General features: G+C 43.6%; 1 protein-coding gene across 1 annotated transcript in view; it reads right to left on the reverse strand.

Moving 5' to 3' along the window:
- CIB1 (calcium and integrin binding 1) overlaps nucleotides 1–23634 on the reverse strand; it is a 43988-nt gene that overhangs the window by 762 nt on the left and 19592 nt on the right. Inside the window, exons 4-6 of the mRNA XM_082256182.1 lie at nucleotides 20283–20436; nucleotides 10756–10874; nucleotides 5280–5368 (exon numbers count right to left, since the gene is read on the reverse strand). Coding sequence (XP_082112308.1) covers nucleotides 5280–5368; nucleotides 10756–10874; nucleotides 20283–20436 — 362 coding nt within the window. The remainder of the gene's footprint in view (nucleotides 1–5279; nucleotides 5369–10755; nucleotides 10875–20282; nucleotides 20437–23634) is intronic.

The following is a 23634-nucleotide window of genomic DNA, read 5'->3' on the forward strand; positions in this document are numbered from 1 at the left end:
TTTCCCCACTGTGTGCGAATTCCCATTGTTAATTGAGTCAACTATTGTTAATGTCTGTCTTACTGGGGAACGGTTGCCGAATGGTCTGGGAGTCATCTAGGCTTGTCTAGGGACTAGTTAGCTTACGGTTTAATTAGATTACTGTTTATGTTATATAAATAGAAGAAAAATTTCCGCGCTAGATGTGACAGAAAACCAAATGATTAAGAACAATAGTGAGCAGCTGGCACAAAATCAACTAACAGTGATTCAAAAAATACAATAAAAACCAAAAAGTGCAGCGCTGAAATCAGTATACAATTATATAGCTGAAAAGCTCATATAAAGAAAACAAAAAAGAGAGGGGATAATGTCCAAATGAATAGTCCCAATATTAAGTGCAGAGATGTGAATCCACGTGCAAAATAACTTTCTTCCAGTGACACCAGGGAAAAGTGTAGGAAGGGGACACCCTTGTGCTCAGGTATAACAAGCAGCTTACCGAAATTCCGTGGCTGCTCAGTTTAATGAGACAGCCTCTCCCAGCTAGTAGTAAACCAGTAGGTCAACCGATATCAAGCTCAGGTGCTTCGAAAGACTCCAAAAGCCGAAAGCCGTTTCCGGTGTGTTGTTAAACCGATCACATTAATATGTGGCACACTTGGAACTTCTCATATACTCCATTGAACGTAAAGCCATATGTAGAAAGAAACAGAGGCCCATAGCGTAATCCCGTAAACCAATAGGTAAATTAAAAAAACTACTTACAATTTAAAAGACAAAAACAGGCATGTAGTATGTGACGGTCATGGATCTAACCGCGGCGTCCCGCAAGTCTCCAGATCAGCATATGGATAAACAGCCGGCTTCGTTGGGGGGCGTGTGGACGTTTATGTCTGGGATCGCCAACGTTTCGTCATAAGAAAGACTTCACGCCCAGAAGAAGTCTTTCTTATGACGAAACGTTGGCGATCCCAGACATAAACGTCCACACGCCCCCCAACGAAGCCGGCTGTTTATCCATATGCTGATCTGGAGACTTGCGGGACGCCGCGGTTAGATCCATGACCGGCACATACTACATGCCTGTTTTTGTCTTTTAAATTGTAAGTAGTTTTTTTAATAAATTTACCTATTGGTTTACGGGATTACGCTATGGGCCTCTGTTTCTTTCTACATATGGCTTTACGTTCAATGGAGTATATGAGAAGTTCCAAGTGTGCCACATATTAATGTGATCGGTTTAACAACACACCGGAAACGGCTTTCGGCTTTTGGAGTCTTTCGAAGCACCTGAGCTTGATATCGGTTGACCTACTGGTTTACTACTAGCTGGGAGAGGCTGTCTCATTAAACTGAGCAGCCACGGAATTTCGGTAAGCTGCTTGTTATACCTGAGCACAAGGGTGTCCCCTTCCTACACTTTTCCCTGGTGTCACTGGAAGAAAGTTATTTTGCACGTGGATTCACATCTCTGCACTTAATATTGGGACTATTCATTTGGACATTATCCCCTCTCCTTTTTTGTTTTCTTTATATGAGCTTTTCAGCTATATAATTGTATACTGATTTCAGCGCTGCACTTTTTGGTTTTTATTGTACTGTTTATGTTGGCTGTTTCTTAGCTATGTTAATTATCTTGCTGTTTGCATAACGTGATCCAACTCTTATCCAACTTTGTGTGGTATATATTTCTGTTTACAATAAAAAGAGAGTTCCAGTTTGCACCTAAGCTAGTGTTGTCTAGATTTTTGGTGCAATGCTCAGCGATAATACCCGATTCCAGATTGGCGGAAACTGTACCTTGATGGAGGCATCCAAGCTGGGTACCTGACGGTACGTCACACTACCGATTGACTTCTGTACAATTGCCTTGTTAGATTTTACTTGCTTGATCAGAGCTGTAGGCTAAAGCCTGCAATGCTGATCAGTGTATTCTGACAGTCAGGAAGTCTCACCACTGTCAATATACAATAGCTCAGAGGGAGGATTCCCCCATGCACAAAATGTGTGTGGATATGGGAATCAAGTCAGTTTATTCATTCAAAACAATGATTGAGGGGAAAAAATAAAATCAATAAAAAACAGGCTCATCTATGGCCTGCTTTACAAACAGCACAGTCTACAAGTGTTTTCCCATATCATTGCATACCCTTGTTATATTGGGGTCGATTTACTAAAGCTGAAGTGTAAAGAATCTGGTGCAGCTCTGCATAGAAAACAGTCAGCTTCCATGTTTATTTGTGAAAGCTTGTTTGAACAAGCTTAAGTTCAAAGCGGATTGGCCATCATGCAGAGTAGTACCACATTTTGCACTCTCCGGTTTTAGTAAATCAACCCCACTGTGTGCAGTTTATTGTTGCTCTGTAGCTAATAAAAAAAAAAGAAGAAATATGCCAATAATAATAATAATACTTAAAAAAAATGTAATCAGTAGAGATGAGCTTGGGTTTGGTCTGAGCCCATGATTGGTCAAAGCCAAAAGGAAGCTTTCAGTGTTGGCCTAATCAGATGCAGCCACATTAGGTCAGTGTTGTCATTGCCACCCCTTTGTGTATGTGCAGCTGTGTGGTGGGAATTTCCTGGGCTACAGCCAATTTGCCTGGCAAAACCCCACATTTTCAATAAAACTTCTATTCTCACTAAGAAAAAAAGCTCACAACAATCCCCTTTAGGTATAAAATCACTTGATAAAGTTTCTTCCTTGACAATATTAGGAGCCAAGGGTATTCTGGAAAATCCTGCCTGCAATCTTAAAGCGGAGCTCCACCCAAAAGGGGGAAGTTCCTCTTTAAGGTCTCTGTCCCCCCTTCCTCTTTACAAAATGGCACTTTTTTTTCGGGAGGGGCAGGTACCTGATTTTTGACATGTACCCGCTCCCACTTTCGCTTGGATGACCAAGATGATCCCAGCAGAACCGACCCCCCCCCCGCAGTCTTCTTGGACACGTTACAGGTTCCAGAATGCTGCACAGCCATTCACAATGCACAGCGCGGTCTGCACATATGCTGTGGGATAAAATAAATGTGGACATATATGCATCTCAGTCTTGGGGGTCCTGGATCCCTCGCTGCCTGGCACGGTGAGGGGATTCCTGGGAGGTAGTCCTAGGCTTCCCTGGTCCGGGGAACAGCTCCAACAGGCCGGGACGTCACTTCCTGGTCATGGGGGACAGACGTAAACGGGGACGCATTGCGGAGCATGCGCTCCTTCAGGCTTAACGGAGCGTATGCTCCTCAACGCGTCACCATTTATATATGTGCCTCGTGACCAGGAAGTGACATCACGGCCTGTTGGAGCTGTTCCCCTGTATTCCACGGACCAGGAAAGCCTTGGACTACCTCCCAGGAATCCCCTCACTGTGCCAGCCAGCAAGGGCACCACTATCCAGGACCCCCAGGACTGAGATGCACAGATGTCCACATTTATTTTAAAAGCTTTCAACCAAACTTACTCTTGTGAGTACGTTTTTATCATTTTTATATTAAATTTGTTTCCTGCTGCACTTAGAAGGCGCTGCGCTTGTTTCTCTTATTTTATACTGAGGCCTCAGCTTCTACAGCTGACGGTAAAGAAGAATATATACAAAATGACTGGAACTGTGTTATAAATAAATCCGCCCAAATACTCAGTCTGACAATATTAAGATATGTCCAAAGGCTAGTTTATAGCTGACCAGACACCTTCAGTTTGTACAAAAAGATCATTGGGACAAAATGCAGCATTGCCTGCAGGCCACATTGGCATATACAAACTGATATTTAGAACTGGTGTACTGGTAATTGTGCTTTGACACTATTAACCTTCCTAGCGGTATTCCCCAGCGTGACTCGGGGGTTACATTTTAGAGCCAAAAGCGGTAACCCCGAGCCACACTCGGGGTACCGCTAGGAAGATCGCTGGATGCTGGAAGAGGTTTTACTTACCTTTTCTCCGGGATCCAGCGAAGAATGCGGGCAGTATGCGGCGGCGGAGCTCTCTCCCGATCGTCTGCGAGCCCCGGCTTCCGTCTCCGGCGACGTGACGTCCCCCGGGGGGTGGAACCGGCGGCAAATTCAAATGTAAAACACACCAAACACACTGATACCATTCAAAATAAAATGCAATCACATTACATTGCCCCCCAGTGCCCTTTCCTGCAGTTTTACTGTACTTTTTATGTAAATATATATACACACACATACATATATATGTGTGTAATTCTTGTGAATGAGCAGCCCAAACCAACTGTATACATTATATTTTATATATATATATAAATAAAATATAATGTAATATAAATATAATGTATACAGTTGGTTTGGGCTGCTCATTCACAAGAATTACATGCAAAATAATGGTACAGCTTTCAGCACCTAAAATCCAAGAGAATCATACCGCCAGGGAGGTTAATCCTATAAAAGTGTTCAATATGCTAGAATTAACAAGGACCACTGCTAGAAGAATTTTTGTATATACTGTATCACATTTATATCATAAAATGCTCAGCTTATTCATCCATATGAAAGATTTATACCCAATATTCCCATGTAGATTACAAGGCATCATCAATGTTTCACTCATATGATCTACTCTTTAAACTGGGTACACGCAATTCAACTATTCAGTCAGTGTCTACAGCTGCCTGTCAGACAGAAACCAGTCTCATGTCCGGCTTCTTAGAAAACCAATATCCCACCAGCAGCTGGATGGGAGTGCTGATCAGTATTCTAGCAGGGGAAAGGGAGTCCCCTTGTCAGAATACAATGCCTCAGCGGGAGAGATCACCCCACGATCATCACTTGTGTTAGTACAGTGATCTATCAGTTTGCTGCTTTAAGCCTAGTACACACAATCAGCATATCGTACAAAAAAATACCGCTTCGTAATCTAAGCGATTGCACAGTAATCTGATCGTTCGAGCTTTCATCCAAAATTATCCAAAGAGACAAACCCGAAAATTTTTCTTGTACGATATCAGATCTACGATTGTCGTTTAGTCAGTACAGTTTATGTCCGAAAAACCAATACAAATACATTACATCACTTCAGAATTTTTATTTGTACATTTTTAGACATAGGAGAACTTCTGTACTTTAGTAACCAATTTGTTTTCGATATGGAGACTAGCATGCAAAGAAAAATGGACAATCATTTGTCCGATAATCTCATCATGTATACTAGGCTTAAAGTTATACAATCTGTACCTTCGATCTTCCAGAAGGTAAAGCTAGAATGTTTGATTCTAGGAATATCTGTATAGGATGTGGTGTCCTTACATTTGGTCCAATTATAGTCACCATTCAATATAAAATACATACGTGACAAAGTCTGGAGATCTGGAGATGACATGCTGAAATTCAGAATGGTTTATTGTGCCGTCTTTGTCTATATCTGACTCATCAAGAATCTGGTAATGAAGAATACAAAAACTTTACAATTACACCAAAGGAATAACCACACATTACAAAAATTAAATACCATAAACTTTACTGATAAATAAATAAATAGATTAAAATGGTTGAAAAAGTAGGTCTTTCACCTTAATGCATTCTCTAAATCCCCCCCCCGCCCCCCAAATACTTACCTGAGCCCATTCTCAATCCAGCGCTGTGCTCGAGAACAGCGACTATCTCCACTTTCTCTCTTCTCACAGGGTAGATTGATAACAGTGAGAGTCATTGGCTGCTGCTGTTAATGGAATGCTGTGACGAGGGAGCAGGATGTGGGGCTGAGCCTCTCTGTCTGTCTATAGATGCAGACAGCGTGGCCTGGGATCGAGCCTGCAGGTGTGCCAGCACACAGTGTATTTTCCAAAATGGATTCAATTCATTAGGTTCCTAAAAATTCCACAAGCAATTCATCATGTGAAAGGTTTTAATATATTAAAAATAAAAAACAAAAAAATCCCATGTACATAAGTATTCACAGCCTTTGCTCAATACTTTGTTGAAGCACCCTTGTCACCAATTACAGCCTCAAGTCTTTTTGAGTATGATGCTACAAGCTTGGCACACCTATTTTTTGGGAAGTTTCTCTCATTTGCCGGACCACTCAAGCTTCATCAGGTTGGATGGGGAGCATTGGTGCTCAGCTATTTCCAGATCTTTGCAGAGATGTTCAATCGGGTTCAAGTCTGGGCTCTGGTTGAGCCATACAAGGACATTCACAGAGTTGTCCCATAGCCACTCTTTTGTTATCTCGGCTGTGTTGCTTAGGGTCGTTGTCCTGTTGGAAGGTGAACCTTCAACCCAGTCAGAGGTCCAGAGCGCTTTGGAGCAGGTTTTAATCAAGGATGTTTCTTTATATTGTTGCATTCATCTTTCCCTCAATCCTGACTAGTCTCCCAGTTCCTGCCACTAAAAAACAACCCCACAGTATGATGCTGCCACCAACATGCTTCACTGTAGGCATGGTATTGGCCAGGTGATGAGCAGTACCTGGTTTCCTCTAGATAGGATGCATGCCATTCAGGCCAAAGAGTTCAAAATTTGTTTTAACAGACCAGAGAATTTTATTTCTCATGGTGTGAGAGTCCTTCAGCTGCCTTTTGGCAAACTCCAGACGGGCTGTCATGTGCCTTTTACTGAGGAGTGGCTTCCATCTGGCCACTCTATCATACAGGCCTGATTGGTGGAGTGCTGCAGAGATTGTGGTTCTTCTGAAAGGTTCTCCTCTATCCACAGAGAAACGCTGGAGATCTGTCAGAGTGACCATCAGGTTCTTGGTCACCTCCCTGACTTCTCTTCCCCTTCATCGCTCAGTTTTGCTGGGTGACCTGCTCTAGGAAGTGTCCTGGTGGTTCCAAACTTCTTTCATTTATGGATGATGGAGGCCACTGTGCTCATTGGGACCTTCAATGCTGCAGAAATGTTTTCTGTACCCTTCCCCAGATCTGTGCCTCGATACAATACTGTCTGGTCTACAAACAATTCCTTGGACTTCAAGGCTTGCTTTGTGCTCTGACATACACTGTTAACTGTGTGATCTTATATAGACAGGTGTGTCCCTTTCCAAATCATGTCCAATCAACTGAATTTACCACAGGTGGACTCCAATCAAGTTGTAGAAACATCTCAAGGATGATCAGTGGAAACAGAATGCACCTGAGCTCTATTTTTAGTGTCATGGCAAAGGCTGTAAAACGTTACGTACATGGGATTTTTTTTATTTTTTTTAATAAATTTGCAAAGATTTCAAGCAAACTTCTTTCATGTTGTCATTATGGGATATTGGCTGTAGAATTTTGAGGAGAATAATGAATTTAATACATAAGGCTGTAACATAACAAAATGTGGAAAAAGTGAAGCCCTGTGAATACTTTCTGGATGCACTGTAGGAAGCAACGTCCTGTGGTGTCACGCTAAGAAGAGGAAGACCCAGGAGCACCAGCAGGAAGAGGAACAGAGAGACAGAACCACTGCGCAAAGAAGAAAAGCTTAACGAGAAAAAGAAGAAGAGCAAAGAAGAAAGAAAGAAGAAGGAGAAGAAGAAGGAGAAGAAGAAGCTTACAAATCACTTATACCCACAGATAAGGCAAACAATTTAATTTCAATATAAAGTTACAAGGGGGCTGAATGCCAACAGAGGGAATGCTACAGGTTTCCTAACTGTGTGGCACTGCAGGCAAAGCTCAGTGATAAAAATTGAGATCAGACTTTTTTTGTGTTCAGTTCCCCAAGGTATAAAATACATGTAGGTCCTTGTCCGATCTTCCGAAGTAATGTCTAAGGCTGGCCATAGTCGGTGTTTATGGGGGAATCCCTCTCCTGGCGGGAGGCAGGGGGAGCTGTCCCTGCTGCGAGGACACAGTGATTATTGCTAGCGGCTATAACCGTTGGCAATAATTGCATGCTGAAAATCCAACATGTTGATTGTACCCAAGTTGATCGATGGATCCACTTGGGTACAATCAGCCTGCCTATACATGGATCGATTCTCGGCCAGTCCCTACTGAATCGAGTGAGATTTGATCCATCTCTGGCTGGGTTAAAGTGACTGTAAAGTCTCTTTTTTTTTTTTTTATTTAAACATAACAAACATGTTATACTTCTCTGCTCTGTTGCAGTGGATTTGCACAAAGTGGCCCGATCCTCCTCTTGTCGGGTCCCTCTTCGGTGCTCCTGGACCCTCCCTCCTGTTGATTGCACCCACAGCAAGCAGCTTGCTATGAAGGCACTGGAGCGAAGTCACAGCTCCATGTGTCCATTCAAAAACTGAGCCCCGACCTGGCCCCGCCCCATCTCTCTCCTGATTGGCTAGCTGACTTTGATTGACAGCAGCCAAATGGCGCCGCAGCTGTGGCTCAGCGGATCGGAGGGGGGGGGGGGGATCTCAGACACTTGTGGACATCGTTGGACAGAAAGGGACCTCAGATAAGTATTAGGGGGGCTGAGGGGGGCTGCTGCACACAGAAGGCTTTTTATCCTAATGTATAGAACGCATTAAGATAAAAAAAACTTCTGACTTTACAACTCCTTGAAGACTAGCTGCGATTTAGAACAGGGTGTCCCTGAACACACAGCTAGCAAGGAGATGGCTGCTTTGACAGACGGCATTCTTTTTTGTCCTCAATCACTTGCCTGGAACATTTTAGCTGATACAACCAACCCCCCCCCCCCCCCTCCCACTTCCTGCATTTCTTATGAGCAGCGTGTCTTTGGCAAGTGCTTGGACAAGGAGAAAAGTGCTGTTTGTCAGAGCAGTGGTCTCTGTTAGCTGCGTTGTCCGATGGCCATTGGAGAAGGGTGAGCCGCCCTATCCGATCTCACAGCTAGTCTAATGCCTCGTACACACGCAACGATTATCGGCCGACCGATCGTCCGACTTTTGTCCAGAGTTGTGTTTTGTTGGTTGGAATGTGCCTAGACTGCACACGAATTTTCTCGGCCAACAAAAATCTACTTCAGAAGTGATATCATGTGCTGGTTTACTTTCCGTGTGTTTTTTCTTCTCTGAGCATTCCCAGTCTTGCTCATCAGATTTTTGTCTGCCGAAATCTGTACTGACTGACAGAAAATCGGCCGTTGTGTTGACGGCCAACAAAAATTTTATAGCCTGCACACCAGATTTTTTTCGGCCGAAAAGTCGGAGTCGGTTGTCGGAATCATCATACTAACAAGCCGAAAATCGCCGATCGGACGTTGGCCGAAAATTCCCGGCCAATAATCGTTGCGTGTGTACGAGGCATCAGGCTGGCTATACATTGTACAGTTTTCTGATTTCATTTTCTTTGGCTTTACCTTTAACTATGTAGTGCAAGGGCCTGCCTGATTGCATACAAATGGAAAGTGTTTAGGTTTGACCTTATACTATATGACTTTGGTAAATCTAAAGGAAAATTGAATAACAAATTTAAATAATGTATGGCCAGTCTTAGACAGCACCCATTAGGATGGGGAACAGAACACATAAATTTAAATCAAACGGATATCTTTGGAACAAAATATATATCACTTAAGCATTCTTGGGATTCATAAACCTCATAAGCCATACTGCACACCTTTCATAGGTAAAACATCAAGTAATCATTTCCAACACATATTAGGTCAATTGCCCGGAGTGCAATGACTCTCCTAACTGATAAGAGATCAGGCATGCCGGAAGTGCTTTATATAAAGTGGAGTGGTAGAAGTGCACTGTGAGATGGAGCACTAAAGAACAATTATTGTACATTACTGGAAATCAGGAAATGGAGCTTGAATACGTAGTGAGCAAATATTAACTTCCTCCATATACATATAGGATTGCAAAGTATTTGTAGTTTGTAATGGTAACATACACTATATTCCAAAAACTATTGGGACGCCTGCCTTTACACTCACATGAACTTTAATTGCATCCCAGTCTTAGTCCGTAGGGTTTAAGATTGAGTTGGCCCACCCTTTGCCGCTATAACAACTTAAACTCTTCTCGAAAGGCTGTCCACAAGGTTTAGGAGTGTGTCTATGGGAATGTTTGACCATTCTTCCAGAAGTACATTTGTGAGGTCAGGCACTGATGTAGGACGAGAAGACCTGGCTCGCAGTCTCCACTCTAATACATCCAAAAGGTGTATGAGGTCAGGACTCCGTGTAGGCCAGTCAAGTTCCTCCACTCCAAACTCGCTCATCCACGTCTTTATGGACCTTGCTTGGTGCACTGCTGCGCAGTCATGCTGGAACAGGAAGGGGCCATCCCCAAACTGTTCACACAAAGTTGGGAGCATGAAATTGTCCAAAAGGTCTTGGTATGCTGACGCCTTTAGGAGTTCCCTTCACTGGAACGAAGGGGCCAAGCCCAACCCCTGAAAAACAACCCCACACCATAATCCCCCCTCCCCAAAATGATTTGGACCAGTGCTCAAAGCAAGGTCCATAAAGACATGGATAACGGGTTTTGGGTGGAGGAACTTGACTGGCCTGCACAGAGTCCTGACCCTAACCTGATAGAACACCTTTGGGATGAATTCGAGCAGAGACTGCGAGCCAGGCTCTCTCGTCGAACATCAGTGCCTGACATCACAAATGTGCTTCTGGAAGAATGGTCAAACATTCCCATAGACACACTAATAAACCTTGTGGACAGCCATCCCAGAAACGTTGAAGCTGTTATAGCATCAAAGGGTGGGCCAACTCAATATTGAACCCTACAGACTAAGACTGGGATGCCATTAAAGTTCATATAAGTGTAAAGGCAGGCGTCCCAATACTTTTGTTAATATAGTGTACATCAATGAGATTTTATATCACATTTTTTTCTTTTTTTATATATTTAACAAAAAAAAAAAGGTAAATAGCCTTCCCCATCTGAACTCACATTTTCTATAAGCTGCTTCATCTCTTCATTACTTAGCCTGGTGTTTTCTTCTGCTCCCGTTAAATGGTTTACCAGTGTTTCCAAATCAGTTTCATTTAATGCGCCATCACCATCAAAATCTGCAAAAGGAGGTTATTGAGTGGTTGTGATTAAATGACAGGAAAACATACATGACTACATACTGGGTATAGCATATACAATACACCCTGCTTCTTTCTCTGCATATCCATTTTAGGGCCAGAAGCTCATTTCAATTTCATGACTTTTGGGTTACTGACCAGAACTGCTTTGAATTTTTAAAGTGTTACTAAACCCAGATCTTGCATTCATTATATCTGATCTCCTACAGTGGTAGGATTTCCTAACATGGAAATGCAATTATTTTAGTAAATATAAACTGCTAAATACCTTTTCTCATCAGGAGTATACAGCAATTAGAGCAATCTTGTGACTTGTATCAGTGAGTGCTGATAGTTTGTAGGAGGAGTTTTCATTTCTCCCACGATTGTCCTATCAGGCTTCAAGACCCTTAATTCACTGTCTGAACATGTCTGGACAGTGCCGATTGGCCCTGTGCTGACACATGTACCCCTCCCAAGAAAAACAAAAATCATCCATCAAGATGTGGCAGCCAACCCACTGTTTTACTTCTTTAGTTACTGGGCTTGGAGGAAGAGGAGGGACTGGGCTGCCATTTAGGATCTGGGGGGACAGGGAGCACTTGGGGGGCGGGCAGGGAAAACCAGGGGGGTGGAGAGCACTGGGGGGAGGGAGATGAAAAGCACTGTGGGGAGCTGAAGAGCACCAGGGGGGCTGAAGAGCACTGGGGGAGGGGGATAAGAGCACTGGAGGGGGGGTTAAGAGCACTGGGGAGCCAGCAAAAGAAGTTGTATAGGAAGGGGATGGGGCAGCTGCATATAGATGAATTGATCTTTTCCTATTCTTCCTGCAGGAGGGAGAGGAGGAGAATCAGTTATTCAGCAGGTGCAGGAAGAATAGGGAAAGATGAATTCCTCTATATGCAGCTGCCCCCATCCCTCTCCTACGGAGGGCAGGAATCTCCTTAAAGAGATTCTCCTTAAAGAATTCTCCTCAAAGACAGCAATAAAACCTGATAGATGTTCTAATTCCTCTTCCATCTATCCAAAACAAAAAAAAAAAAAAAAAAAAAGGTTTTGCCTGTAGCTACACATTAAAGAGATTGTAAAGGTTCGTTTTTTTTTTTTAAATAAAAATTAACAGGTTATATTTACCTGCTCTGTCCAGGGTTTTGCACAGAGCAGCCCAGATCCTCCTCTTCTGGGGTACCCTGACAGCGCTCCTGGCTCCTCCTCTTCATCCGATTCCCCCGCGGAACCATGCTTCCCATGGGAGCACTTGTGCGGGCATGTTCCTGAGTTCTGCTGCTCTATGTCTATTGACTCAGACAGCGGTACTCGGCCCCGCCTACGCTCCCGTGTCACTGGATTTTATTAACAGCAGTGGGAGCCAATGGCACCTGCTGCTATCAATCTGTCCAAAGAGGTGTGAGCCCAGCAGCTCCAGCCGCTGGCTCTTGCGGGAGCTGGAACGAATGGGCTCAGGTAAGAAAAAGGGGGGGGGGGGGTCACTGCAACAAAGGTATTTCACCTTAATGCATAGAATTGCTTGCAATCCCTTTAAAGTGGTTGTAAGGCAAAAGGTTTTTTATCTTAATACATTCTATGCATTAGGATAAAAAGTCTTCTGTATGTAGCAGCCTCCCCAGCACCCTCTTATTCTTACCTAAAACCGATCTCTGTCCAGCGATGTCCAAGAGTCCCTCGGCAGTCCGGGACTCTCCCTCCTGATTGGCTGAGACACAGCAGCGGGGTCAGCCAGGTAATCGGTAAGAGAGAGGGGGCGGGGCCAAAAGACAGCTTCGGGTCTGATCGGACAGACAGAGTTGCAGCTCAGCTGGTGTGCCCCCATAGCAAGCGGCTTGCTATGGGGGCACTCGACAGGAGGGAGGGGCCAGGAGCGCATAAAGGGGAACTGAGAAGAGGAGAATCTAAACCACTCTGTGCAAAACCAACTGCACAAAGTATAAACTTTTTTTTTTTTTTTTTTTTTAAACAAACATAAGACTTTACAATTACTTTAATGCATTCTATGCATTAAAATAAAAAAACCTGTGTGCAGCAACCCCCCCTTCCGGGATTCCCCATCCTCATTGGCTGAGACAGCAGCGCAGCGCCATTGGCTCCGGCTGCTGTCAGTAAAAGTCAGTGAGCCAATGAGGAGAGAAAGGGGCCGGGGCTGAACTGCGGCTCCTTGTCTGAATGGACACAGGGAGCTTTGGCTCAGCTCAAATACCCCCATAGCAAACTGCTTGCTGTGGGGGCCCTCAACAGGAGGGAGGGGCCAGGATCACAGAAGAGGGACCCAAGAAGAAGAGGATCAGGGCCACTGTGTGCACAACCAACTGCACAGAGCAGGTAAGTGGAACATGCTTGTTATTTTTAACTAAACAAAAACGAGACTTAAAGCGGAGTTCCAACCTAATTTTAAACTTTACTTCATGCATAGCTATATACCTTTCTAAATTCGATTTGGCTATTTTTCTTTGGTTCCCTTACCTTATTTTTAATTAAAAATAACTTAATTTCTTCCAAGTTCCTCCTTATGCGGCCGCGGACGTCATTTCCTCCTTTGCAATGACTCCTGGGAGATGAGCGTCATCAATCCCAGGAGTCAATGCGCCTGCACCAGTGTCTCTCGTCACTTCCGGTGCAGGCGCGTCATTCTCTGCCGATGGAGAACCGCTTCTGGGCATGCGCAATGAGCTGTGGGATGACGCGCCAGCACCGGAAGTGTATAGCATTCTGGGACTCGCAAAATCCAGGAACAGGAAGAGGGACAGCGCGGCTTCAGCTGCGCACACCGCAGATGGCCGCGCTGGACAAAAACTTCACAAGGCAAGTAATTCATGCTGCATGTACACTAAACAGGGGGCAGTTTAGAGGATATCATTGTTTAAATACCCTAGCCCTGACTATTCTAGGGGTATTTTTAGGTTAAAAAATAAATAAAAATTTGGCCGGAACTCGGCTTTATGTACCACTTTAGGTATACCAGCATATTCTTGTTCTCCATGTCTTTTTGTTATCTATGGTCAAAATGTAAAATCATATATTCATTTCAACACATCTTAATTATTTCTAGCCTGCTCCTAGTATTCTGAACAATCTTGAAGTTTGTAAACTAGCTGATCCCCACACATTTACTTCTATTAATTCTGTGACACGTAGTCACGATTCCCTGTAAGTAGGTACTGCTGTGTCACACATCACAGAGCCTGCCTTCTGAGGTGCTAGGAGGAGCTTCAGGAGGCGGAGTCAGTACAAAAATCACAGGTTGCAGGTACCAAGGTGCCATGGGATATGTAGTCCTTAGAAATTTAAAGTAAACAGCAGAAGAAAAGCTGCAAAGCATGCAGGGAATCCAGGAAGTTGTGGAAAGATGGCCAGCAGACAGGGAGAATTCACAACATGAAAGGAGATTTTATTGGCTTATATTGGATTGTCAAATATAACTATTGCTCACTTTGATTTACAATGCTAATGTTACAACATGAAAGTGTTTCCTGTTACCAGATATTTTCTTTAATTTGGTGACAAGGATTACCAGTTAGGAGCAAATCCAGCCAAAACGCATTATTTGGTTTTGGTTAGGGATGGAAAAGATCATCTTCCATTATTTTATTTTTTTTTATCTCAATCTGTTATACCCTGTTGGTGAGGTTTCGCCTGACTTCTTGCTCTAGTCACCATGCAAGTCAAAATCTTCCCCCGATGGTGACAAAGACAACAATCAAAGTACTCACCTTTTCCCCCATTTACATTAGATAATGATGTATGGTTTCTACTTTCCATGCCCCTTTTGATGTAATTTCCTGTCTTGATGACTACACAGGAAGTAATTTGGGCAGGCGATTCCCCAAGTTTGGGGATGGGATGGATTACCCCCTAATGGTTTTAAATTGAGACAGCTACATAGGATTTCTATTACTAGGTGCTTGCTACCAATCCCAATGGTTTGATTACACAAAATTCGTCTGAGCTCCTGGGTAAGAGATACAGTATCTCACAAAAGTGAGTACACCCCTCACATTTTTGTAAATTTTTTATTTTATCTTTTCATGTGGCAACATTGAAGAAATGACACTTTGCTACAATGTAAAGTAGTGAGTGTACAGATTGTATAACAGTGTAAATTTGCTGTCCCCTCAAAATAACTCAACACACAGCCATTAATGTCTAAACCGCTGGCAACAAAAAGTGAGTACACCCCTATAGCGGAAATGTCCAAATTGGGCCCAAAGTGGCAATATTTTGTGTGGCCACCATTATTTTCCAGCACTGACTTAACCCTCTTGGGCATGGAGTTCACCAGAGCTTCACAGGTTGCCACTGGAGTCCTATTCCACTTCTCCATGACAACATCACGGAGCTGGTGGATGTTAGAGACCTTGCACTCCTCCACCTTCTGTTTGAGGATGCCCCACAGATGCGCAATAGGGTTTAGGTTTGGAGATATTCTTTGCCAGTGCATCACCTTTACCCTCAGCTTCTTTACCAAGGCAGTGGTCATCTTTAGAAAAAGCTTTCTTTTGGGGATGACAGCTATGCAGACCAATTTGATGCAGTGTGCAGTGTATGGCCTGAGTACTAACAGGCTGACCCTCACCCCTTCAACCTCTACAGCAATGCTGGCAGCACTCATACGTTCATTTCTCAAAGACAACCTCTGGATATGACGCTGAGCACTTCCACTCAACTTCTTTGGTCGACCATGGCGAGGCCTGTTCTGAGTGGAACCTGTCCTGTTAAACTGCTGTATGGTCTTGGCCCCCGTGCTGCAGCTCAGTTTCAGGGTCTTGGCAATCTTCTTATAGCCTAGGCCAGTGGTCCTCCACTCCGGTCCTCGGGGCCCACTAACAGGCCAGGTTTGCAAGATAAATAAATTACATCACAGGTGATCTCATTTGCTGCTCAGTGATTGCAGTATTTTAGTCTGCATTTCCCCAAGGTAATACTTAAAATCTGGCCTGTTAGTGGGCCCTGAGGACCGGAGTTGAGGACCACTGGATTAGGCCATCTTTACGTAGAGCAACAATTTTTTATTTTCAGATCCTCAGAGAGTTCTTTGCCTTGAGGTGCCATGCTGAACTTCCAGTGACCAGTAAGAGAGTGACAGTGAGAGTGATAACACCAAATTTAACAAACCTTCTCCCCATTCACACCTGGGACCTTGTAACACTAACAAATCACATGACACCGGGGAGGGAAAATGGCTAATTGGGGGGGGGGGGGGGGGGTGAGGGGTGTACTCACTTTTGTTGCCAGTGGTTTAGATATTAATGGCTGTGTGTTGAGTTATTTTGAGGGGACAGCAAATTTACACTGTTATACAAGCTGTACACTTACTACTTTAAGATATAATAAAATATTTACAAAAATGTGAGGGGTGTACTCACTTTTGTGAGATACTGTATATTTTATGTGGGCTTCTTTCTCATCTTCCTTAGTGGGCCTAGTATCTATTAGGTATATGGTTCTCACTCTGAGGGGTCTACCATGGGTTTGGGTTTTCTCTTGTTGGATCTATACAGGTAGTCCCTCAGTTATGAACATTTGAGTTACGAACAACACGTACTTACAGAGGGATAAACAGGAAGCGAGAGGAAATCTACCCCTAAGAAGGGAAATTCACTTCTGTAAGAGTTATCATGAGAAAAAAGGCGTCTCCACTAAAGCTTTAATCGCCAACCTTTGTTTCCACAACAACCCAAAATTTTCAAAATCCAATTGTCAAAGGGATAGAAAGCAAAGTAAAATCTTCTGAACAGGGGCACAGACAACAAAATAAACATTACAGGGGTGTTAACCCTTCCATATGCTATCCAAAAAAACATGAATTTTTTTTTTGTCTGGAGTTACACTTTAACCACTTGCCGACCGCCGCCCGACTATATACGGTGGCGGTCAGCCCCTCCCAGGCAAAGTGACGTACTGTTACGTCACTAGCCTGGGAGGGAATAGGGGGCGAGAATGCGCCGCCGGAGGCGCGCTCCCGCCCCCGCTCGTACCCGAAGAAGCCGGCGCGTGTGACCGGCGGACCCGATGTCCACCGGTCACTCGCGATCGTCAGGTGGAGAAAGGCAGGCGGCTGATGTAAACAAAGCCGCCTGTCACTCTCCCCTGTGTAAAAGCACTGATCACTCAGTCCTGCTATGTAGGACCGTTGATCTGTGCTGTTACACACAAAGCCACATCCAATCACAGTAAGAAACACGCCCCTAGGGACACACTTAACCCCTCCCTCTCCAATAAAGTTAACCCCTTCTCTCCTAGTGTCATTTTTAAAGTAACAGTGCATATGTATAGCACTGATTACTGTAGAAATGTCACTGGTACCCCCAAAAGTGTAAAAAATGTCAGTCAAGGGTCCGATCTGTCCGCCGCAATGTCGCAGTACCGCAAAAAAAAAAAAATTCAGATCGCCGCCATTACTCGTTAAAAAAAAAAAAAAATGACAAAAATCTTTCCCTTAGTAAACGCAATAAATTTTGCGCAAACCAATCAAAATACGCTTTTTGCAATTTTTTTAACCAAACATAGGTAGCAGAAAACAAATTGGCCTAAAAAGGTTAAACATTTTGGGATTTTTACATTTTTTTGGGGGGGAATTTCATATAAAAAAATGTGAAAAATATTGGTATTTTTGCAAAATTGTCGCTTTTTTTGTTTATAGCGCATGATCAAAAAAAAAAAAAAAAAAAAAAATCACACAGGTGATCAAATACCACCAAAAGAAAGCTCTGTTTGTGGGAAAAAAAGGACGTCAATTTATTTTGGGTACAGCGTCGCACGACCGCGCAATTGTCAGTTAAAGTCACGCAGTGCCGAATCGCAAAATAGGCCTTGGTCAGGAAGGGGGTAAAATCTTCCGGGGCTTAAGTGGTTAAAAATGTACCTGTTCTGACATGCATACAAATTCAACTTAACAAACCTACAGACCCTATCTTGTTCGTAACCCAGGGACTGCCTGTATTGTTATTTGGATCATTTTATTATTACACAGGTCATTGTTGTACATACAGCAAGGAATCCTGTCTACTATGGGGCTCCCGTTGAAAGGCGGAGGTAAACAGTTTCAAATTTATATTACTGATTTACCAATTCTAAACGATTGATACATTGTTTTTTGTCGCTTGCCTACTTTATCTTGCCCCAAACAGGATAGAATGTAATATTGTTTGTTTCCCCTTTTGTTTTCTTTTTTGCCGTTTGTTAAATAATATCATCTAATAGGATGTGTACTTAAATTATTTGTTTTTGTATTGGTGGTCTTTTTGACATCTGTGACATCCTCTGGGGTCATTTGGTCCTGAGGAAGCGGAAAATACCACAAAACCCTTCAACCGGACATCGACTTGCCTTTTTTTTTTTATACAGTACAACTGTCTGGTGCAGTGACCCCTGCAGCTATAAGTTTTATAAACAGCTTTTACATGGACACCATGCTGGTGGTATTATAACAAGTTGTAATAAAATTTTATAATTGTTAAAGTGTTACCAAATTCAGGAGCCTGCATTCACTATATCCGGTCTCTCGTAGTACATGGAAATGCAATTATTTTAGTAAATATAAACTGCCAAATACCTTTTCTCATCAGCAGTATATAGCAGTCTTGGGACTTCTATCAGTGCCTGCCTGAGCACTGTTAAAGCTTACAGGCGGAGTTTTCATCCTCCTCTGACTGTCCTATGTGGCTGCATGACCCCTGACCCTCTATCAAGACAGTGCCGATTGGCCCGGTGCTGATCGCATGCACCCTCCCAAAATAGAAAATAAAAACTCTCTAGCAATACACACCAAACGGAGCATGTGCAGCGTGCCTGAGGCTCTGTACTATCATGAGATGGATTGAGGACAGTGGAAGAAGGGGAGGATCAGAGAAGACAGGCTCAAACAACCTTTTTTTTACACAAAGCGGTGGATTAGCCACTTAGGTTCCACAGTGAGTATAACAGACATGTTTATGACACTGCATATACACACTGGATTTATCTGTTGTGGGTTTAGTAACACTTTAAAGTGATTGTAAACTTCACTGTACTGTTTGTACCTATAGGTAAGCCTATAAAATAAGGCTTACCCATTGGTACTGTAAACATCTCCTAAACTTGCACCATTTAGGAGATATTTACTGTATATGGCGCCAACTATGTAATCAGCGCATGTGCTCTGAAGGATCGGCCGCCTGTGCTGTTTCTTCGGAGCCATGTGCTGTGACTGGTGGCTGCCGCACGCATGCTCGGGAGTGAAGTTACGCGACTCTGGCCAGTAGCACTGCCGAAGTCTGCAGACCCAGAAGACAGACGGTTTAAGATGGATGAAGCCTCCAGGGGGGGGGGGGGGGGGCGAGGACTTAGTTTGCAGGTAAGTGTCACATAATGTGCTAGTATGCGCTCTTCCTGGCCTCCTCCTGACCCCCATTCCAGGCTGAAGCTCCACTCCAGGTACTCTCTACTGACTGGTCAAATCTGGGTTCCTGACCTGGTCAGCAGGAGGGGGTTGGGGGGAGCTGGGACAGCTCGGTCTGGGCTGGCCAGGGGAGGAGAGTCTCCAGTGGGGCATGGAAGCGGCCTCTGTTCAGACACAGTTTACACCATCCATGCTGGGGGAAGGCCTGCGCTCTGTCCTTGTCTTCATCCCGCACCAGTAGCTCAGCGGTGAAGACTTTTTACTTCCCTTCACCTGGAATCCTTTAGGCATGTCTGTGGCAGAAGCAGTGCAGCCTTTTTATGAGGCATCAGAGCAGCCCAGGGGGGCAACTGCCCCCCTGCCCAGTCCACCCCTGCACATTATGCCTTTACTTTGCAGGTAAAAAAATTTAAAAATAAAGCAGACGTTACTTCCTCTTTAATTGTGTGATTTACCATTGTGAGGCACAATTTAAAGTCCCACTACCATATGGTCCGGTTATCATACATTTCTGAGGGATGGTGCCTCTGATGCCAAAAGGTTGATTTCAACTCCACCTAGCTCTCCTTTTGAATAGGAAGTGAAGCTAAAATGTCCCCAATGGCTTTAAAAACACAGACAGACAAAAACTCTAAACCTTTAACAATTTGTCAAAAACACAGAGAAAACAGGTGACCACTTCTCCCAGTAAGGGAAAAATCACCTTACTAGCTTCCTGCCAGGCTATAGATCTCTTATCTCCTTCCCACAGTGCCCCTCTACCAGGGCAGGGCTACATACAGGTGACCACTTCTCCCAGTAAGGGCAATCACCCTACTAGCTTCATGCCAGGCTATAGATCTCTTACCTCCTTCCCACAGTGCCCCTCTACCAGGGCAGGGCTACTACATAACCTCAGTGACTCCTAAAGTCACAGCTAACACTCCACCTGTGGATGGGGATTTTTAGTGACCAGCCAGGGGGATCTACACTATCAGTGCCCTACCTTACAGTCTACTAGCCATTTCAATCCTTACCAAATATCCGGAAGGCATAATGAGATTTGATTTCAAGGGAAGCAGATTCACTGAAAGCACTCAGCATGTCGAGGAAATCTTCAAATGACATGCTGTCATCACCGTGTTTTGAAGTAGAGAACACATGGCATATGCGATGCTTAAAGGGGTTAGCCTGCAAAGAGTAAAAAATAATTGCTTGATATGAATTCCTTCTGTTCAACAGAACTCAAGTATATTGAAAGAAATATTAATTATAAATGTGCTTTGCAGCTCATTTTTAAATTCAGGTGAAATGGTTCCTTTTTATATAAAACGCACAGCAATGAGCTTTACAACCGTGCTTAGTTCTTACTTACTTGAGGACTCTGAAGTAAATGAAGTCACATTCGCTTCAATCAACAGATATAAAAATAATAAATAAAAAGTGGCTGTTGCAGTAGGGTCCACCAAAATCATGTGTCGGGGCTTTTCACTTTCAATGTCTGGGGAGCTCCATACCAATGTTCCACCCTCCTATGAGAATGCTGTAAATACGGTTAATTAATAGGAACGACTTCAACCTGCTTTTTACAATGAACTCAGACCCTAACCGTGTGACTTTTCTGGATGTGGAGATCTCGAGGGGGGGAGGATGGTACCCTACACAGTGGACTCTATCGTAAGCCCACTGCGGGCAATACCATCCCCCACGGCTCGAGTTTCCACCCAGAACCGTTAATTCGATCCATCCCAGTGAGCCAATATCTAAGACTGAGGCGCAACTGCAGTGACCTCAAATCTTTTCAACTTGCCACTGATGATCTACGTGAAAGATTAACACGTAGGGGTTACTCAAAGATGTCACTCAAGAAGGCCTACAAAAGGGCTCTCTTCAGTGACAGACAGCAACTGTTAAAACCTTCAAAACAGAACAACAAAAATGACAGTGATAACCTCAGAATCATCACCCCTTATATGTATCAACATAACAAAATCAAAAAAATAGTGACCAAACATTGGCACTTACTAACTTCCGATCCTATCTTAGGACAATATCTTCCGAATGTGCCAAGCTTTACATATAAAAGAGCTCCAGCACTCCGTGACAAACTAGTCTGGAGTGAATTTAACAATACTGGCACAGAATGTTGTAAATATAAGGGTACATATATATGCGGCTCATGTCATTACTGTGGTTATATGCTCACAGAAAAACATCCTAGGCTACTGAACGGTCAAATATTTAAGGCGCGACATTTCGCCAACTGTCGCACAATTGGCGTGGTTTACCTACTCCTATGCGAATGTGAGTGCTTTTACATAGGAAAGACAAAGCAGGAGTTCTGGCGACGAGCGTATCGCCATATAATCAGCATGCGCAAATCAGACCCCGAGCTTCCCCTCGGGCGACATGTGGGTCTAGTCCATAAGGGAAAATTCCCCAAATTAAAAATTCCTAATCTTGGATCGTATCCACCCGAGCTCCAGGGGAGGAGACTGGAACAAAAGTCTCCTCCAGCTTGAGCTTAGGTGGATACATTCCTTAAAAGCAACTGAGCCCCCTGGCCTAAATGGGGTCATGTCATTCAAACCATTCTTGGAGGGTTTTGCTTCGGGAGGGATGGAGAAATAAGTCTTTAATTTTTTGCTGTTTCAGTATTATTAAGTATGCATATATTCTATATTTTCTGTATATGCCACACTGATAATACATTGTGTATAATTTGTTATAAACTGATTAGTTGAATCCAGGCTGCCTTCACCGCTTATTCTTGGACATGCAATCAAATTTTTATATATATCTAATAAATGTGTTAACCATATTTTTATTATTTGGTTCTATCTGGGGTGTTTTTGGTCGGTCCCCCTGTCTCCTCCTTTATGCCCGCCCCGGCACGGGGAGACAGATCGCCTATTGGCTTTCGCTGTCCATGGTCAGCTTCACCTGTCCCCGCCTCCTCCAGGCACCTGACGACCTGACCGACCGGAAACCGGATGTGGTTATCCACTTCCGGCTCCGTGACCCGTGCCGGTGGACCGCAGACGCCACTTCCGCCCACATCGGCGCCATGACTTCAGTCATGTGCGCGATCTGGCGGGGGCGGTCCTGACGTTTGCGGTCCGGGAAGCCCCAGTTTGTTCGAACACCAGCTGTGGATCATCTGCCTCAATTAAAGGTATTATAAAAACTACACACACATCCAATACAGCCTCTGTGCAGGTTGGAGTGTGCTGGCATACCGCTATGACATCTTTACTTTCCCCTTTTGCCATACAGGTAATCTTTGATCAGGTCTCTCTATTGATGGACCCCTTTGGATCCCTTCAGGGGACCTCTATATACTTAACAAAATATTTTCCAAATTATACCTTATGAGTGACATATTCCTTCTATTTATATACTTTTTTCCACAGTTGGCCTATTTTTGCCAGTGTTCTGGTGTCCGGCTCCCATTTGGGACTTCAGGTGGCCATATTGTTTAGAAGGCACGGGGACTCACTTACACCCTATGATATAGTCTAATCTATGGGCCATACACATGACCCCATGAGATAGATACAATAATTATGCGGATCCAAAAACACGGTGAACCAGCTTGCTTTTAACTCGTTCAACAGGCAATATATTATACTGCAAGGATAACCATGTAAGTGTCTCTTTTCTACATAGACATAAGCATAAAATTACTCAAAATGAGTGTAAAAAGATCCATCTATCTGTACAACGCTGTCTACACTCACATGATGTGTAAAATGTAAAAGAATTGCGGTTATGTTATATAGTATTGTAATTATATTATTCTGTTGTCAGAGCACCCTGATAAAGAACCGCCCTTAGAGAAAGGAAAAAGTTATTTTCCGAAATATAGCGGGCTCAGGTTCCTGTCATCTACATGGTTACAATCCATCTCTGGTTTTATTCTTGCCTTTTTTTACTGCCTGTGATTTTATCGCTTAATTATACTTTTGTCACTTTAAATAAATATGATTTTTTGCATATATTGTTGAATTGAATCCAATTTTGTGCCTCAAAAGTCCCAAACTCAGGGGAATTTTCCTTTTGTATTAAATACGGTTTATGTTGCTTCAAGGATCATCAAAAAAATGATATATTTCATACATATCTACATGTGCAGTACTGAATCTGAGCAGTAAGGCTCGGTTCACAGACGCTCCAGATGACGTCTGTATGACGAAACGCGTAGAGCGGAGTTTGAGAGTCAACGTCACTTCCGGTTTAGGGACCAGAGGCCGTGGAACGCGGAAGCATCCCAGCATCTCTCGCCGATAGTGATCATCCTTACTGTGAGTTTATCTGCACTAGTTTTCCAATATAATTATATACTACACCATGGGGCACCTTTTGTCTGTTGTTTGAGCCATTTAGATC

The sequence above is a fragment of the Pelophylax lessonae genome, assembly GCF_965119305.1.
Source record: "Pelophylax lessonae genome assembly, chromosome: 4".
In the NCBI taxonomy this organism is placed as follows: domain Eukaryota; kingdom Metazoa; phylum Chordata; class Amphibia; order Anura; family Ranidae; genus Pelophylax; species Pelophylax lessonae.